This window comes from Musa acuminata, chromosome BXJ1-6, assembly GCF_036884655.1.
Source record: "Musa acuminata AAA Group cultivar baxijiao chromosome BXJ1-6, Cavendish_Baxijiao_AAA, whole genome shotgun sequence".
Classification (NCBI taxonomy): Eukaryota; Viridiplantae; Streptophyta; class Magnoliopsida; order Zingiberales; family Musaceae; genus Musa; species Musa acuminata.
The window spans coordinates 6,446,228-6,466,686 of NC_088332.1; the positions used below are offsets into that span (position 1 = coordinate 6,446,228).

The 20,459-nt window shown below is 38.0% G+C and overlaps 3 protein-coding genes across 4 annotated transcripts; 1 reads left to right on the top strand and 2 right to left on the bottom strand.

Annotated features, from left to right (window-relative positions):
* The first annotated feature begins 487 nt into the window (after nt 1-487).
* Nucleotides 488-3,694, top strand: LOC135675884 (uncharacterized). Its single transcript, XM_065186503.1, has 2 exons — nt 488-802; nt 3,114-3,694. Exons 1-2 carry the CDS (start codon nt 560-562, stop codon nt 3,534-3,536), a joined length of 666 nt encoding a protein of 221 aa, XP_065042575.1. The 5' UTR covers nt 488-559; the 3' UTR covers nt 3,537-3,694.
* Nucleotides 3,695-8,552: 4,858 nt separating this feature from the next.
* Nucleotides 8,553-14,224, bottom strand: LOC135675886 (small ribosomal subunit biogenesis GTPase RsgA 1, mitochondrial-like). The gene is made up of 5 exons (XM_065186504.1): nt 13,379-14,224; nt 10,096-10,317; nt 9,557-9,748; nt 9,274-9,467; nt 8,553-8,919 (listed from the first exon to the last, which is right to left on the bottom strand). Exons 1-5 carry the CDS (start codon nt 14,042-14,044, stop codon nt 8,781-8,783), a joined length of 1,413 nt encoding a protein of 470 aa, XP_065042576.1. The 5' UTR covers nt 14,045-14,224; the 3' UTR covers nt 8,553-8,780.
* Nucleotides 14,225-14,658: 434 nt separating this feature from the next.
* Nucleotides 14,659-17,142, bottom strand: LOC103987122 (RPM1-interacting protein 4). Of its 2 annotated transcripts, none has more exons than XM_018826973.2 (4): nt 16,941-17,142; nt 15,343-15,744; nt 15,071-15,241; nt 14,659-14,828 (listed from the first exon to the last, which is right to left on the bottom strand). In XM_018826973.2, the coding sequence occupies exons 1-4, from the start codon at nt 17,016-17,018 to the stop codon at nt 14,799-14,801; spliced, it is 681 nt and encodes a 226-aa protein (XP_018682518.2). In that variant the 5' UTR covers nt 17,019-17,142; the 3' UTR covers nt 14,659-14,798. The 2 variants fall into 2 exon arrangements, with proteins under 2 accessions (XP_018682518.2, XP_009403603.2); XM_009405328.3 differs by having other exon boundaries at nt 14,661-14,828; nt 16,735-16,968.
* Between the last annotated feature and the right edge of the window lie 3,317 nt (nt 17,143-20,459).

A 20,459-nucleotide genomic window follows, 5' to 3' on the forward strand; every position in this document is an offset into this window, starting at 1 on the left:
ATGTACCCAACGTTGCGTCCAATTTAGACCACTGCAGATTTTTGGAGCAATTCCAATGATGTATTCATGTATATTAAAAGGTAAACTTATGTAAATGCTGTTATCTAAATATTAATTCTTTTATTTTATTATCCTCTACGCCACTTCTGACATATTTATAATTATATATATATATATATATATATATATATAAACGAATAAAAACATATCAATTATAAATAAATGGACTGATATTATGATCGGACGAACACCACTCTCAACCGCGGCAGAATGGACGGTCTAGACGTGAGATCGTGCAAAATGAACGGTCCGATGGAGAATTACAATTGTCCGGTCATTGGGTCAATAAGGATCCTACTCTCTTTGATTAAGGCCGTTGGATTTGAGAACAGTTCAGCGATCCACCGTCCGAAGTGTCACGTTTGGGACGGTGTCATGCGAACTCCGTCATCACACGCGCGTGCCAATTCCTATAACAGCAGCATTCTTGAAACCCTAGTCTCTCTTTCGCTCTCTCTCGCCGACATCGTAGCATACGCTCAGAAGAGGTTTCTCGTTCATGGCGTCGAGCGAAGCGGCCGCTTCGGCCATGGAGATCGAGAAGGCTGCCGCTTCGGCTCCCGCGGCCGTGCTCCGGCCCCAGTTCGAGGCTCTGAAGCCGCACGACATGTCCGACGGGAAGGTCCAGTTCCGGAAGGTGGGGGTCCCGACCCACCGCTACGCGCCGCTCAAGCGCTGCTGGATGGAGATTTACACCCCTATCTATGAGCAGATGAAGATCGACATCAGGATGAACCTTAAGGTTTGATCACTGTCTTGTCCCCTCCGCCAGTAGATTAGTCGTCTATTAATCGAATCGGATATCTAATTTGAGGTTCTGCAGTTGTCAGAAAAGTGGATCCCTTCTAGTTTTAGGCATTAATTGGTATGTTGGTTTTGTTGCGGAAACGATTAGCCTGAAAATTATTGCTTCTCTGCAATCTTAAGAACGTGTTGGATACGAATATGAATGATTATCTTTATCTTATGTTATGTTACAAGTGAACTTAATGATCATCGAGTCTTCTTTGTTTTCTTTAGCGGCCAAGTAAAATTTCTGAGAACGGTGTTGTGATCCCCTTTCGGTATCTTTTACTTCTTGCGGTTAAGATTTTTATGTTGTTCTTCTCCTTGCATTAGTTGAATAGTAGCACAGTATTCATATCGAGGCATATAAATCTAATTAAATGAATTTGTAATTAAGTGATAACAGGAAGAAACAGACTTGGAGCTTCAAGTTTGTGCCTTTGTCAATTTCTATGTAATTATGTATAGGTTCATGATGATGTTTCAGGTTCAACATCTGACTAGCTTTTGTGCTACAATACATAAACAAACAATTTAAACAACCCAGACAATTTAAACAAACAAGAGTTAATGCAGTCCTTCAGCTTACCATTTGGCTGCATCAGAATTTCATTGCATCTTACAAGATATGATTATTTGGCTTTTATGGTATTCCTGCTTTCAGGTTTGGGTGAGATCAGCTGAGTTTATTTAGAAGACTCTGAAACCTTTTCTTTACTTTGAGGTTTATTTTGGCCAACTTTGCCAATCTTGGTTGGTTGATCATAGTACTCCAGCTATTCATTAGTTAGTCAAGCTTATTTCACTTAGGTATGTTCAATTCATATTATTATAAGAGAATTTGAACTTCCTATGTTACTCGTCCTGTTTAGACATTTTCGTCTTGGATCCATCTCAAATTTATATACAAAGAACAGTCACATACAGCATCGACTAAGCAACCAAATTCACCAATCTCTATTTTGGAGGTGTCTTATGTTAAACAACTTGTATCTTCTTGTAAATTGATCGTTGTTGCTGTAAATTCTTGAGAAGAAGCTAATCCCACTGAAAATTGATATAATCTCTTTTTTTTGTCTGCCAAACAGGCTTTGGAAGTGTCTAATTCTCATTTGACATTTTTTTTTCTGTTACTTTCACTATATTGACAATTTCCTATAACTTATTTCTCAAATTTATATTAAAAGAAACCGTTATGAACAGCATCAACTAAACTACCAAAATTTGTTGGTCTCCATCTAGATGTTTGTTATGTTGAACTGGTTACTGTAATGTGAAGTTTTGTGATGCTAATTTCAGTGAAAATAGATGCACTTTCATATTCTTTGTGTGCAAATATCTATATATGCTATTTTTATGAAATCTAAGTGCATTCTTTACGATCTACTGCATCGATATTCGCATGTTCAGAGTATCGTGTGTTTTAACCTTTAGTTTTTCAAGGGTGTGGGTCTTGTATTCAGAAATGTGATAGATCTTGCTTAAAATAGTGTAAGCAAACGTAATATTTATTTAGTATGTGACTTTCTTAATAGCAATTGTGCCCCATAAATCTGCTCTGCTGTTGCCAAATGATGACTCAGTATTTTGTACTGAAAAAGGTCCCTAGGAGGATTTCTTGAGCTACAGTTTGATGAATATCTAAATATCTAGGGGCATAGTTTCCTTTGAAAGATCTGGATTACAGAATTTGGTTTTATAAAAACCTCTTTGAACTTCATATGCATGTTTGTGCTGATCAACACTTTTTTTTTTCTTTTTGAGAAAGAATGCTTCTAGAAAAAAATTGGTTGAGATATTGGATTTCAAAATAAATTGTGTAATTTCCTTTTTAATGATCTGGATTACAGAACTTGGTTTAGTGAAACCCTCTATGAACTTCATATGCATGTTTGTGCTGATCAATGCTTTGTTTTTTCTTTTGAGAAAAAATGATCTGTGAAGTAATTTGGTTGAGATATTGGATTTGAAATATGTTATTGTTAACTACAAATAAAACATCCATATGCGGTTTTTGTTGAATTGATTGCATTAAAGAAAGTAAATTTGTTTATTTTGTTCCATGTAATCTTGTTCGATGACAAAAGACACTCTTCCTTGATAGTGCTTGGTGTTTTGCGGAGGCTGAAATATTTGTTTCCTTTGTTGATTAATTTTGTTCCCGACAATTAATCTTTCTTGGACCATGCATATACGAGTTTCTACTTTGAAATTATTGTTCATGTTAGTTTTTTTTTTCTTCTTGTGAATCCCTTTATATCCTATAGGCAAGGAAGGTGGAACTTAAAACAAGAGCAGATACTCCAGATGTCAGTAACCTGCAAAAATGTGCCGACTTTGTTCATGCTTTCATGCTTGGATTTGATGTTGCCGATGCCCTTGCTCTGCTACGTCTGGACGATCTTTACGTGGACTCTTTCGAGATCAAGGATGTGAAGACGCTACGGGGAGAACACCTTTCTCGTGCAATTGGTAGGCTGTCCGGGAAGGGAGGCAAGACCAAGTTTGCTATTGAAAATTCTACAAGGACCCGTATCGTGATTGCGGATACCAAGATCCACATCCTGGGGTCTTTCTTGAACATAAAGGTCGCTAGAGATTCTCTATGTAGCCTTATACTGGGATCACCAGCTGGCAAGGTCTACTCCAAACTTAGAGCAGTCACTGCTAGACTGGCAGAAAAGTACTGAAGTAGAGTACTTGGTTTTGACATGGTTTAAGGTAGCGGAATCCGACGTAAACTCCTTACGCAGTTTTGTATTCTGTTAAATCTTATTGGTTTTGATTGTTATGATTGATAATGTGTTAGAGATTAATCTAAAGTGGAACCGAGGTTTCCAAAATGTTATGTTTCTTGTTTGCATGAGCTCTTTAGAATCTCGAGGCCATAGATAGCCCTGCCTGTCAAGTTAAAACACACCTTGAACTCCTAGTAAGTAGCCTATCCTTAAATTGCTTTCTGTAAGTAAATTAAGATTACACGGAACATTTAAAGAGATACAAAAAGTAAATGTGCAAGTAAGAATATGTCTAATGGATATCCATCCAAGCTTTTATATGGTTAACTTTTACTGTTTTTATTGGTTTTGCAGATTTTATTGGTTTTGCAGAGTATATATAGTATCCCATTATCTCCTTGGCTTGACATGAGACAAAAGGAGAGAATAATAAAGTTGAAGGATTTTTGATCTTTTGATTCGCTTAATAGGATGTAGATGTGTGTCTAATAATGTTAGTCAGATTGATTAGTACATTATCCTTCCTACAAGTGATAAATCAGAGCATCGAGGCCATGTCATATATACAATCTGATGTATATTTTAAGATCCATCCAATTATTATTATTATTTTCAAATTCTTTTATATGGTTAATTATTTATTAGTTTTATTGGCTTTGTAGAGTATACAATCCCATCATCAACTTGACATGAGACCAAAGTCTCGAGAGAATAAAAAAGTTAAAGAATTTTTTTATCTTTTGATTTGTTTAATAAAATGTACAATGTTTGTTTTAGTATACAATCCCATAATGTGTCTAAAAAGGTTAAAGAATTTTTTATTTGTCTAATAATTTGTATACAATCCCATAATGTGTAATAATGTTTGTTTTAGTATACAATCCCATAATGTGTCTAAAAAGGTTAAAGAATTTTTTATTTGTCTAATAATTTGTATACAATCCCATAATGTGTAATAATGTTTGTTTTAGTTTTTGTTATGCTATCCGGATTGGATTGGTTAATGCATTATTATTATTATTATTATTATTATTATTATTATTATTATTATTATTATACAAAGTGATATATCCGAATCTTGAATTTACATGTGAGTATCATATACGAATGTAATCTGATGCAATGAAAATTTCTTTTAATTTTAAGAAAAAATAATATCTATTTTAAATATGGACATGGAGGTCACCTTCCATATACAATTGTTACTGATGAGTTAGGGTAAGTTGTGACTACATAAAGATATGACTAATTGATTGTTAGAAGAAAAGTGCTAGAAAAATGTTGTGGTTTTGTATCCCCTATTAAATATCATTGGAATTGATTGTTATGATTCAACATGTTTTACTTAATCTACACTGGAATTGAGGTTTCCATTATTGTGTTTCTTTGTTTGCATAAGCTTTGCAATCTTGTGAATATAAAGAACATGGAAAAAAGTGTTCCCATAGCCCAAAATACTTGTTAAAGTCTTGAATTGCTTGAGTTCTTTAGAATGAGAGGCTACAAGTGAGATAAAGACTAGTTTAAGCTCAAATACATCTACTTAGAGCTAATGAATAAGATATTTTTTAAAAGAAAAAAATTATTTTTTTTATTCACATGTGAATATTTTTAGATATTCATATCGACTCGAACCTAAAGCACGGATACTAATCATCAAACATTTGAATATTAACTTAATAATAAAACTTCTTAGGATTAATTACATAATATTACTCCTGTAATTAGCTAGATTTAGTATCTCGATCCCTACCAAAAACATGAAAATAAAAAAAATAATTTTAATATTTCAATTTGTTATGGTGGATAGTAACACCGTTGAAGGTCACAAGTGGTTATTATGGATGATAAAAGTGACATAAGAGGTGAGGGTCGCTTTGCATCTGCATCGATGCCAACGTAGTTACCAGGCAACAAATGGTCGCCAATGTAAATACTGAACAACGCCATTCGACAACTTCATCGATGCCGATGCAAAGGCATAGTGGCATCGCTCAATATCTACATCAATGACCCTTTCATCGCTCGATAATTATGTTGATGCTGATGCAAATGCAGAGCGATGTCACTTAATTGGCCACTCCACATCTGCATTGATGTCGACACAATTGCGAGCAACACTGCTCTGTATTTGCTTCAGCGTTAATGTAATTATCGAGCGATAAAAGGACCATATATGTAGATGTTGAACAACGTTGTTCTGCATCTGCGTTGATGTCAATACAGTTATCGAGCAACACCGCTCTGTATCCTGCTTCAGCGTTAACATAGTTGTCGAGCGATAAAAGGACCACATATGTAGATGTTGAACGACGTCGTTCTGTATCTACGTTGATGTTAATATAGTTACCGAGCAGCGTCGAACGACATCTGCATTGGTAGCCCTTTCATCATTTGATAATTACGTCGGTATTAACGTAGGTACAAAGTGGCTCTCACTTCTCATCGTCGCTCTCCTTATCTATAACAATCACTCGTGGCCTCCAACGACATCTCTATCACCACATTGAAATGTTAAAATTACTCATTTATATTTTGTTTTCTTGTTTTCATTGATAAAACTAACAACGTTATGATAAATAAATCTAGATTTTTTATTTTTGTAACTATAAAAACGTAAATATAACTTTTTAAAGTGTAAAGACATTCTAATTAGCTAAGAATAATAATAATTTTATATTAAGATACCAAGAGAACCTTTAATAAAGATTGATATACACGAGAAATGAGACGATAATATATCAATTAACTCATCTCACCTTGATAAAACTATAAATATTTTAATGATATTTTTAAATATAATTTAAAAATTATAATATTGAATATATTTTTATAATTTATAAATATTGATTTGAATTAGAGAAAAATTACTAAATTTGTTCTCCGTGATACATACGATGAAGGTGATTCCAAATATAAGTATCATCTTGATCGAATCGGAGACTCGAATTAATGGATCATTAAATCAATTAATTATAAATTTAATCAATATACTTTTTTTATTTTTTTCATGTCATCCTTTTTTTTTTTCCTTTTTTCTTTTCATCCCATGCTTTGCCAACTTTGTTTCTCAAAAGAAAAATATCCACCTCATCATCCTTTTTACTTCTAGTATATCCTTCCGTCTCCGTGGCCCTGAAAAATGATGACGAAGAATACAAAGTTCTTGTCGTTTACATTAGTGAACGCACTTAAATGCATCTCAAGAGAGAGAGATCCATGAATATATCATATCATGAGAGAGAGAGAGAGAGAGAGAGAGAGAGAGAGAGAGAGAGAGAGAGAGAGAGAGAGAGAGATGGATGAATATAACATATCCACTCTCAGGTTGGGGGATTCGCTCAACACAAATGTTCGATATGATCACCAATGTTCCATTTTTCCTAAGAGATTTGGTGTGTGCACACCAAAACAAATGAAAAGTGTAATATTCATTCTTGGCTTATTTAATTTCTTTCTAGAGATAGAGATGATGCCCAATAGATAATGTTTGCTTCTCATTTCTCGATCATATTCATTAAAATAAACTCTTTATTCTCGTAGAAATATCTACACATACGGAAACAAATCAACTCTTAAATGCTTATGGCACCGCCAAAAATGCCTCCCAAGTGTAGGAAAATTCAGAAAAGGAAGTTTTCACTATGGTAATCACTTAATCACTGAAATATCTCATGAATCATTATTTGCGTCCCTTAAAAATATATCATGCAATCAATGTGTGTTCTTTGTTCTTTGGCAGGTTTGGATACTCGTAGCCAGCAAAATCTCCCCCTACTACACCCCCGGAATGCTATAAAGTCTCCCCAACTCGGTTCGACTCAGCTATCCACAAGACGTGATTCGAGGTTGGTGTTCGAGAGAGTCCGCAAAGATGGCAGCACGCAGGCTTCCCTTGTCCCTGTTGGTCTTGGCCATGGTTGCAGCATTCCTCCTGATTTCTCCTGCACAAGCACAGATCTGCGGAGCAAACCTTTCGAAGCTAGTGAAGGAGTGTGGTAAGTATGTGAAGATCAAAGGGCCACAAATCAAGCCCTCCAAGACTTGTTGCGCTGAGATCAAAAAGGTGGATGTGCCATGTCTCTGCAAAAACATCCCCCCAGGGATCGAAAAGAAGATTAGCTTGAAGAAGGCTGTCTATGTTGCCGAACGCTGTGGCAAACCTGTCCCCAAGGGAAAATGTGGAAGTAAGAACACATCTTTTCTTCTGTACATCCACCCATCCTACTTACTATTACTTTTTACTCTTGCCTATGACTAGTTGTTGACTGTATTCCATTGGGTTTGCAGAGGTTGCAGGGCTTTGAATTGAAAGGAGGCTGAGGGCTGGCTTTCCATCTTTGCTCAATAACATGTAGTTGATCAGAGAAGAGAATAAAGAAGAAGGCTTTGGATGTTCACTTAATAAGACTTCTGTTTGCTCAATAACCATTTCTCATGTCTTTTTTTATGTGAATATCCATTGGCAATGAACTATATAAAAAAACATCTTGTGTTGCTTCCTTCTTCCTAATTGTGTTAAATATCTCAGTCTCTATTTCTGTTTTCTTTTTTGGATGTGTTTGTGAGCAGCTCAGCAAACACATCAAACCAGATATGGGTGCACCTAAAACATAAGTACACAAAACATAGTTAATTAACCCCATAGTTAATGAACAAGAGAACAATCATACACACTGTATCAAAGTTTCAGAAGACAAACAAAGTGTGGTCTCAGAATGCAGGAGTGTAACAAGGACATTCATAATCCAGTGCTACAAAGTCATAAAAAAGAGGAAACATCTGCCAAAGGTTGAACCCCAAGTATCAGAACTTCACATCAGATAAGCACAGCGATGTACATGAATTTCTTCATATACTACCTGCAGCATAACTGGAGCATAAACTCTGATAAACTGCAAAAAACAAACTAGAAATGAAATCACTGTTTCTCTAACCTGTGCCGCTTTGTTTAAGATATACCGTGAGTTGCGGGAAATTTTTTTTCATGTGCAATATTATTTTGTAAGCAGAATAAGTGTCCTACAGTCGTAGTTGCTAATCACCACAAGGCTACAACAGAAGATATACAAAAAGCATTGTCCTAGTCCCACTATTTACTATTTACACAAAATGGACTTGTGGCAATGGCCTTCCTGGACTTTCAGTTAGATCTATCTGAATCCAGCCTCATCTAGCACTTCCCTCAGCATCTGACTAGTAGTCCTCGAGTTCATCAAGATCACTGAGATCATCTAGTATAGACTGGTTGAGACGCTTCCTTGATATCCTCCTGTGCCTTTTAAGCTCAAGTCGTGGTTCTGCTTGTTTGACACCCATCTCACGCACCTTGTACCTGCAAAAGTTCAGCTTACTTCATCTTGTTTCGCAAGTATTAATATCACAATATGTACATTGACATTGACCTTCAATATATCCACCCAATCACTCGTGAATAATGAATCATATATTCTCTCACTAAATGTGGTGGTGCAGATTTCAATACCATTATACGAACAATCCTATTTGACACATCAAAATGAGTGGTCATAGTTCTAAGTGTTAGTCACAGTAATTTCCTATCAATCAACCAATATAAATCAATTGAGACTCTGTCTAGATCACTGAGACGAACGTGCAACTTATAACGAATGAATGTTAGACTTGTATACATTCATAAACAAATTGACCTCTTTTATCTTAATCTTACCTCACATCACTTTCTCTCTTTGTCCCTATTGTCCGTAACTGGAATTCCTCTCTGATTCTGATCTCGTCAAGCAACTGCACATAGTATGGATATCTTTCCCAGTCTGCCTTGACAATGCATCCAGGTTCGCCAAGGTGTAAGCAGTCATTAAATGCACATTTCAGGGGTTCACTAGCACTAAGCACCTGTCTGATCTGAAGACATCAAAAAAATGATAGCGCATCGAGCATTATGATTACGAAGAAACAATTGAGAGAATGACAGTATGCAAATTAGACAAAACCTCTGGAAATGTTTCTGCAAGAGATTTCTTTGTAACTTTCAACAAACTCGGCTGGTTAAAGCCAGGAGTATCAGCAAGGTAGCCTCCACCAGATTGTGGAAGTAAAGAAACATGTCGTGTTGTCTGCTTTCCTCTGCCGCTTTTAGACACATTGCCAACACGCTGTTCTCCTAGCCACTTACTTCTTTCATACTGACCAATTTTTGCAAAAACAAAAAGTTTTCAATATAATGATTATGTAAACTGTAATATAAATGAAGGGCTATCCTCTAATGATAACACTATAAATTAATTAATCATATACATGGATAGATTGAAAAGTAAAGTTCTAGATAAAACAGTCAAATGAGAAGCCTAATCACTATCATGTATGTTATACATGCTTAAAATCAGCTAATCAAAATTCATTCCTACACCTCATGAAATTTACAAGGTATGTGTAACAGACAAGAATCCCCATTTAATACAAACAGAAAGTTGGATCAACAACAAATATGTAATGCATAAAAAATATTTAATAGTCTTTTAAATATACGTACATGCTCAAGAAACTTATTTATTTTCTCTTCATCAGAAATGTTCAGGGTGAGCCTCAAGGAATTGATAAGGCTGGACTTCCCAACACCACTTGGACCAACAACTACAGTCGTTTGCCTTTTCAGTCTGTCTTCAAGAGCAGCTAATCCAGATTTCTGATCAACACTGCAGAATAGTGGCTTATAGCCCCATCCATGTAGCCTTTCTTTCCAGGCAGATAAAGTCTGCATCCAAGAAACATGATATACTACACATTCATGCAATGATCGATTTCTAAAATAATATATGAAAAACCTATGTTGAATTCATATTACAGCCCTTATAATTATTAATCATAATAATCAACATAAAAATGTAAAACAGAAGTCAATTTACATTCAAGGGTACTCAATGTGATACTTTATAGGTTTAATCACAAATGAATGAAAGACGTACTTTGTTAAAGTCATAACAATTAACAACATGTCTTTTCATCGGAAGACTGCCACTAGAATCAATCCTTTCTAATGAGTTCACAAACAATAGCACGAGAGCAAATCGATCCCAACTTCATAACAAAAATTTCATTTTAATGTGTCATAAGTCAATTACCTTTCAAACTAAAAGAATAGCAGTATGACATCGAGAGGCAATTTCCACTTAGCGTCCATCATGAGACAAAAAGTTGCACTTGTTGAGTGATGCAATGCCATGAAAGGACAGAATGGACAACTAGTCACTAGAAAAAACACCAAATTACTATTCCAAGACATTATATACAGGCAGACCTCTGGGTTACATTACTCTAAGTACCATTGTACCTGTGTTTTATTTGCAACATATGTTGCAACAAAAGCAACCAGCCTGAACTAACATATGTCCGAAATATGTCCAATTAGCCTAGTGTCTAGGCATTTAATAGAAGGTAGGAAGCAAAGTTTGACAGACAGATGTTCACAGATATTCGCAACAAACATACAAGAAGAAGATAATCCTACATGAGATTGAAAATTACATGTTAAAATGGTAACAGAACACCTTGGTTACTACTAAATGCTCAATGGTTGTTAGGTCACTGTTACATCCGAATCATGTTCACCGGCATTAAATAATCTTTAAAAATAGTTTGTAATTTTAGTTGTCAGAATACCTAGGTCAAACAAGAAAAAGTCTGTTGTCTTTATGATTAATTTCTATAACTAATTTCAAGTTCTGTTTCGTTCAAAATTTGACAACCACCAAAGCATCCACCACTCATAATCCTGTGAGATAGACTTAGACCTGGTATGCCTGAGATCTTCATACAACGTTTCCCCCTTTCTTCCAAATCAAATCATCGATTATGAATCATGAATATATTTCTTTCTTAAAATCTCAATAACAATTTCACTGTAAAATATAATCTTTACATGAACTACATATGTAAGCATGCCAAAAAATTTCAGTATCTCAATTTTCAAAAAAATATAATATAAAAATTAAAATATGAAGAAAATAAATTTAATTGTGCTTCTAACACTAACAGTATTCGTAGCAAATATAGCCAATTCCAGATTCTCATTAAAGAAGATTAAAATGAGGATATTTTACCAATGAAAGATTAAAATTCATGCTCTAAGACCTGTAGTGAATGAATTTCTCTCTTTACCATTTTTACGTTAATTTTTTATGGACTTACTTATTTTTTATATTTTTTAATATGGTAGAAATTAAGAAAAGGCCAAGTCCAACCAAAGCTACCTGCACCAAACAAGAATGGCAGTTTTTGTATGTGGTTTCAACTTATCCATTGGCCAAGGCCAAAATCGGAAAGAAAAGTTCAATACACAATCTAACTCACACCAAATATAGGCAAATTAAACAATTCTAACCCAAAACAAAATGCATGAGTAGATATTGCTCGAAAAAAATCAACTCTCCAAACAGGTGAACCAAACTACAGTAAACTAGTAAATGTTTTTTAGACCACAAATATGACTACAAAACATAACATTTTCTGGAAAGCACACCCTTTACGAAACATACAACAAGCCTATATGTCTAATTCAAATGATCCAAAAAACTAGATAGTTCAAGAAAACAAGGTGATCGCTATCCTGACTAGTTGAACTATACCAAATGATGAAGCTTTTTGTTAAGTACTTTTACCTAGAACAAGTTAGGGTTGTACATGAAAATGTTAAATCTGGAAAGAAAAAGAATAGAGGCTTGTATTTGGATTAGTTACAAATAGTTATATAATAAACTACATGAAAGGACCTTTCCAGAACCCTTCTATCTTACATTAAAGATATATAGAAGGTGTCAAGCATGTTTTAACAAATTGTATCGCTATAGTTGGCTTCATAATAGGCCATCTTCCCACAGTCTGCAATAGAAGCATATTTCACACCTGTGCTGTTTCTACAGGGTGATTATGTAATATAGCAATAAAGAAAAGGCAAGACCCAACCTAGTTCCCCACTATGTAAATGGAAACTCTTTTTCGTTCATTTATCTCCCGTCGTCTTGGCGAAGCTCTAATCAGCAGTATCTAATGAACTAATGAAAAAGAGGGCTCCCATCTATCTCAAGCATAGTCACCTTATAAGTTCTCCATCCAATTCTCTGCAGCATCTTTATCTCTCTCCCATTTTTATATCAGTTTAGGCAGTATTTTACCCTTTAAAGTCCTTACCAACACACTCCTCTTTTTCATCAACTCTAACACAATTCAAAAACTCGGTGGAGATCCATGTCCATTTTCCTGCTGTTATTGCTCTTTTCCCACACAGATTGCCCGAATGTTAGATCAGTATATAAGTCATCCTGCCATTTGTATGTCATTTTAGTCTAAACTATCGAATTTATTCTTGTGGTTTATGGTTAGTTCAATTTTAAATACTGTGCCATCTAAAGATCATGCAATTCGATAGATTAATTCCAATTTACTTGTTCTGTAGCTGTAATCTTTTATTAGTAGTCCCATTTTACTTGAGGCATTTTTTAGCTTTGGAACCAATATACTGAGATTGATTTTACCTTAGGTTTCATTAACTAATAGATTCACATTGAACTAAAATAGTTCTGTTGTTAAGCACCAAGCTCAATTCATTTTTATACACTACCATACCACATAAACCCCAATCACCAAAATAAAATACCAACCAGACTGACATGCTACTGACGAATCAACCAAAGAATGGCATCCGAAGCCACACAAGAACAAGTTCACCTTCAAAATCAATGATCGGCCGAAGAAAACGATCGAGAATGCAAGCTGGCGAGTCAAAGAAATCGAATAAGAAAGCAAGCTGGTGACCAAACCTCATCGCCAACAAGATCCGATTTGTTCATCGCCAACGTGAGCGGCAACCCGGTGGACTCCGCCTCAACCAAGAACCTGGTTAGCGTGAACGGTTCCGGCTTTGGCTGATCCATCGAGAAGAGGACCAGTAGGTGATTCACATTGGCGACCGGCGGGTCCAAGATCACAGAGCTCCTCTTAAATACGTCCTCGATCATCCCCCTCCGTTCGGCCCAGTCAATGGAACCGACGAGAACCCTGTCACCGACAAGGACCCTCCTCTTGATCTTCTTGAGCAGAGCCCTGACGACGCAGAGCAGCTCCCGCCCCACCCGGGGGTCGCTCCCGAGGAATCCACGGCTCTCGGGCTCCCCGCCGGCAGACACGACGATGACGCGCATGAAATTAGCCTGGGCGGCAGCGACGAGGCCGACGGCCTGGGAGGGGAGGAGGTGGCGGCGGCGGTCGTCGTCGGAGTCGAGGGGGGAGGTGGCGGAGGGGAGGTCCTTGACGACGTCCCTGGCCTTGAGGACGTTCTTATCGGGGGCGGGCCTACGGGGTTTCTCACGGGAGGAGAGCGCGGCAAAGGAGCCGGCGTGAAAGGGGGCGCGGGCGCGGCGTAGGACGGCGGAAACCGGCGGGAGGGGGCGAAGGCGAAGGGCGGCAAGGGAGAAGAAGGGCGGCATCGGAGATACGGAAGAGAGCGACGGAGAAGGTGGTTAGGGTCAGAGTGTGTTCGTGCGCGGAAATGGAAGGCTGAAGAGTCGGGAGAGGCAGACGGGACGAGGACCGGGAGAAAGAACAACGGTGGGACCCACGAGGATGGGAGTTCGACAGTGCGCGTGGTGTCGAGGCGGGTGACTTCTGGTAAGTGCTTCACATTTTTCGATGGGGTTATGCTTCCCATTCGGCGCATCAGTGTAATACAATTACTTCATGGACAGCCAACACACGTGTTCGGCCCACCCGACCCAATTCTACCCGTCCCGACACCCACTGATGTTAGTGTGTTAACGGATGTTAACGGATGTTATCCACATTTGATGCGGAAAAAATAAGTTCACCTCTGACCATTTTGGATTGACTTTTTGTCTGCACCATCTCTCTATTGGGTTGACTTCAGTGTCTGGTTCTATTGATGCCTCTGAAATAAGCTTTATATGCCACTTCAGCTGAAATTCCTGGAAAAGAGTTACCATCTTTCTTCATTTTAGCATCAAAGTCAACGCCAGAAAATGGTCAACAAGCTTGTAAAGCAGCAGCCATGATACAAGAAAAAGAAAAAGAAAATGCAAACTTGCATACAAACATGCAATGACATTATGATAAGATGCTAAACAGACACATATTGAGAACACATCCATCTCCATTGGACATTCCTTATCTGGAGAATTCTGCATGCACCTCCAAAAATGCTCACCAGGGTAGGAAGTCTTCAGCTCAAAAGATCCAGCTTAGGCACCCACAGCCCTGAAAAAACAAGAATATAAGCTTACATTAAACTAATGTATTAAGCAGCACAGAAGATCTTCAATTTCTTGTACAGCTGATACAAGTGTATGAGCATGATGAGATGTGGCCATGAAACAACATGCCAAGTTTTTCCATCAAGATGAGTAGTCATCTGACAAGAAAATGTGATTAAAGAGCAATTTAAATAGGATATTTCTGGTATAAAATCATGGCTGGATCCAACAATTAGAGATCCTGACCTTAGGTTCAGTGCTTTTCTGCTTCAGAGAACTCGGTTGCGATGGCTTAAATGGAGTTCCAGGAGTTCTTTGATCAGCTACTTTGTTGAAGACTTCAGTATACTTCTGGCCTGATGCTGGATCGTTCTCATCCCATCCCGCGAAAGGTGGCACAAATACATAATGGTCAGGCTGCCAGCCAAAGAAACAGCATTAGCTTCCTGCTCATCTCTGCAATAACTCATCTCAGCATACGTTTCTCAGACTTCTTCATCAGTAAAGACAACACTTACTGTTGCATTTGCTCGATCGCAGAGGTTTCTTCTGATTCTTCCTGGAGTGACTTCTGATGCTATTCTACCCTGAAACCTCTTCTGGTTCTCACCAAAAATTGCTCGATTTGCAGGGGATTTGCGCACAGGGGGTGTTGCGATTCGACGAAAATTACCACCATTAGTCTTCAAAGGATTTGCATCCTTGGGTTTTGTGGTATCAGCAATGGACTCAGTTATAGATGGAGCTGCACGGTCCGGTGATGATGTAGCTTTAGCATGAGCTTCTGAGCTTTCATTAGGATCAATCGGATTGGTGGCATTTCTTCCACTCTTTCTCCTCCGGGCATGATTGAAGCATTGTGTGTGAGGGACATCTTGAGCAGTTTCCCAGTTGCCGAACTGAGGCACTTGAGCTTGTTGCTGCATCCAAATAAAGCCAGAAGCCGGTCATTTTCTATCCAGAAAAAAAATGAAGTTGGCACATCGATCGTGGAAAGAATTCTCAACGATTATGCACTAAATATCTTTGTCATTGTGACAGAGATAAAAAAATAGATGAAGTGGCTACTGATTTATGCCTTGGTCTACCGAAACCTTCTCCGATCAAAGGCCAAGTTTGATAGAGAATCACAAAATGCATATCGTAAAAGGCAGGATAAATGTTTTGTGCCATGAAATAGAACCAAATTCATTACACAGATTTTTTTTGAGACATATCCCTTTGGTGTCCCAAATGCACAATCACATCTAATGTAGCAAAGTGATATCAAGATTTTATTGGATCCAAATGTCTAACTGAGATAAATAATCTTATATGAAATCATGGAAATCAAAACATTTGTCATGATTCACAAGTATGTCAAGTTGGTGCTCTTAATCAGAATGTTCTTATTACCACCAATTCCTTCTCAACTTGAAATTGTGGTGCATGAATCAGTCCAAAGCAATCCAAGAAGAATGCTTCAGCTTTTATCAGAAAGCATTGTGAATATAACAGCAGGATAAAATCATATTTGATTCTATAACACTCCACATTGGGAAATTCACCATTCCCACATTCAAACATCAAAATCCATAAAAGCACATCTCTGTGCACACCTGTTACTTACACCAATCAAGGCAACACAAATAGTACAAGCAGAAGATGGTCCATATGCCTCCAAAGATGGGAAGGAAGGCAGAAAAAATTCTTATGCTTCTACCAAAGAGAGCAGAAACCTCAATTAGATTTCCCACTAAAAGAAACATTAGAACAAGCAGATAGAGTGCTACAAATAACCCACCAAACCTTTGATTCCTAAGACAAGACCACCAGAAAAACCACATCAAAGCCAAAAAGAAACCAATTCCAGATTTCTCAAGAATGCCAAACATGATGGTCGAAAACATCTCAAAGGGGCGAAAACGCACCGCCATTCTCTGATTTCAGTCCTCGAATGATGAAAAGGGGCTGTCTTTTCTCCTCCCGCCAAGATTCCGCGATGCCCAAGGGGACAGAAGCTTCGGCAATCTCCCCCCTTGGATTGGAGAACGCGAAAGAGACGAGATGGTGGAAGGGAAGAGGAGGGGATATAGTTAATGACGCAGGGAGGAGAGTGGAGAGGAAATAACAGTACCGTTGACGAGCGGCGATTTGGCCGTGCTTTGCAAGTCGTCTTCCTCGTGTTGGAACGTGTGACATGAAAGTTCTGCATTTGAGGAGAAAGAGTAGTACTTGGAACTACAAAGATGAAATATTATAAAGCATATGACAAGCTTCATCTCAAGGCATTATGCTACAATCATCAAGAACAAGCTTCCGTTCATCTTCCGGTAGGAAAGATCAACGTGTTTGCAAGCTACAACAAACAATTATTTATGTTCTTTGTTCTTCCACTGTCAGACTTCTGCTTTATTCTATTTAGTCAACCCTCATATCAAAATATTTAGGAAGATGATCTGTGAGTTGTACACACAAGAAAGCTGTGGGTTTCAAATCTTGATCATGGACACAAACAACCCATTCTAGACCATATTTACTGAAGACATAATTCAGAGATCTAAGAACTTCTCTTATGGGACTCATTCAAAACCAATTTAAGCTAATAAAAGAACCATGAAGAAGAATAATCCATCATTGTGGTAAGAAAACACTAAATCTCTGGCCAGGGAGAGAGATGCTCTATCCAGGTTAGATTGCTGCTCAAATTGATAAGTTGAATTGTGACGTTGAAAAGTACATATGAAATAGTTGAATATAATGTCTTATTTATGTATGTGGGAAGAGAGGATTTTTAGTTTATTATCCAGCGATATTTTTTCGTGCAGTTGAGGAAATCACAAATCACAAATCACGTCTTAATTTCAGGATTCTTAAATGGTTGTCAGATGATGCTATCCTATTTTAATATATAATTAAGAAGGGTGTAAGAAATCATTAGTTATATATCAACACCACGTTAAAGTTGATGTGCCATATGTAAATATATAATTGAGAAGAACGAAAAGATATTTTTCGATCAATCGGGTCATTGTATATTTACTGAACACACAACATGTTAGCTATCAAAGATGATAAAAATTTATTGTGATATAAAGTGACGTTATATAAAACAATATTTTTAAGTTTACTATTATTCAAAACAAATGAAATGAACACTTATGACATTTTGATGCTTATGGGCATATATTAATTTGATTGTTAGATGAGTCTTATATCGGGGTAAAATGTATTTGGATTTAGATTAAGAAATTAATAAAATAATAAAGTTTAGAAAGATAAAATATTATCCTTGCATGAGGAATTGATCAAGATTTTTTATCTTAGGATTAATTTGGAATTATATCTCATATGAGTACAATTGTGAAATGACTTAGACTAATCTTTTTCACTTAACAAAGCAACAAAATAAAATAATAAAAAATATTAAAATTAAAAAAATAATTATGTTGGACTTTGAACTGAATTAATTAAGGATTTAGAATTTTATTTATAGAGCCTAAAAATATCTCAATATTATCACGAAAGGATATTTGTCCAAGCGACATGTCCTTTCATATATAACTATCAAATCTTCCATTGGGGATATAGAACATTAAAGTCTTATGTCCTCAAATTAAAGTGAGATAAGAGACACAGATACATATATTTTGCCTTCGAGAAAATTTATTCTGAATCATGAATACTTAGTGATTCCTCCATTCCAAATATGGTAATACCCGAAACACAAGTTATATAGAGTCAATTTTACTAAGTTAAATTTACGATGAAATTTTATCACATTAAATTATAAATAATATCAATTAAAAAAATTCTCATCTAAATCATGAATAGTCAGTGACTCCTCTATTCCAAATACGATAATACTCGAAATGCAAGTCAAGTGGACGATTAACCAAAGTATAAATGACATCAATTTATTTCAATCAAACCAACAAATTATTTGTAAATTGTTTCTATCACCATTCTACAACTCATGCGTAGCATAAAGGACAATGGTACATTATTACAAAAAGGAAATGGAATAGGACTAGATATCTACTTTGAACTGTGGTCCTAAAGATGATGATGGAGAAGGGAACACCAAACCACCAGTTGATGCTCATACACTATTATGAGATGCTCATATCGCCTTCATGTTCGCCATAAACAGAAGAAGTCGTCGATACGGACAGTCTAACTACTAATTATGACTATAAATTAAATAATGTCATAATATTCTTGCAAGGAATAATTACAAGAGAAATGTTTTCCACATCCAAAGTGATTATAAGAAGTGGATTACTTCCTGCTAACATACGGAGAAGTGCGACGGATCTGGTGTCCTAGCCGAGCCAACAAACACGGGAGACGACGCGACGAGACGTGGGCCACGGCGCCTGCCTGCTCTCGTCGCTGATGCGCCGACGCGCGACGCAACGCCTTCCGTGTCCCATGTCTCGTGGATGATTGGAGATGTGTCCAAAATATTTGGAGAAGCGCGACATGCAGCCAGCGGCTCTTGTGTCCTGGCAGAGCCACCAAACACGTGAGGCACGTCCCTGCTTCCTGCCCGGACGTGGGCCCCAACGCTCTCTTCCTCCCGCGGCTGATGCGCCGAGAGACAACGCGACGCTTTCCGTGTCCCGTCTCTCGTGGATCGTATTCTTCTCTTTCAAGAGGGGGAAGTGTCCAAAGTATTTGGAGAGTCGCGACAATGGGCCGAACCATCAAGCACGAGGTGCGTCCCTGCTCCGTCCCCGGACGTGCGGCCCCACGCCTCCACTCTCTCGCGGCTGATGCGTGGGTGTGACTCGACGCTTTTCGTGTCCCGTCGCTCGTGGATTATTCCCTTCTCTTCCCAGGGATTGAGGTGTCCAAAATATTTGGAATCGCGATACGGGGCCAACGGCTCTCGTGTCTCGGCCAAGCCACCGAACACGTGAGGTGCGTCCCTCCCTCGCCACGACGTCACCGCCCTCTCGCGGCTGATGCGCCCGGGTGTGACGCGACGCATCCCGTGTCCCGTCTCGCTCGGCCAAGGCATGAAGTCGCGCGTTAGTCATCGGTGTGCTATCGGCGTCGACGTCCGTAACGCAACTCATGCACGCATGACCACACGTACACCATCCGCAGTTCTTCCCCTATAAAAAGGACACAGCAGGCAGTATCAAAGCTGTGGACATGGGATCGAGACACTGTAACAGAACTTGGACAAGGAATCTTTCTGGAGAGAGATGGTACAAACATGTTGGATCCATGAACGCCTTTCCCCAGCACAGAATCTGCTGTGCAAGTCACCTGTGCCCAAAAGTGTACAAATCACCTGTGCCCCAGCACAGAATCTGCTGTGCAAGTCACAAGGCATGCAAACTTATCTTCTTTGAATAATATAGACATTCTAATAGACTCTTTGTTCCAATAGTGTTAGGACACTGTGTCTTTGTGCACTCAAGACTTGGTGTAGTGGTTCAAACATCAAGGGATGAGAGTACTCTACAACACAGCCAATCACTCCACAAATAGGGTGCAGATACGCAAAAGCAAGGGTGTGCATATCGATCACAGGGATAAGGCACGATGATTTCCGACACCACTGCAGAGGACGACGTCCCGTCCGTCGCCGTGGTGGCACTCTCGTAATTACAGACAATGTGCGGGGATGGTTCCGTACCTC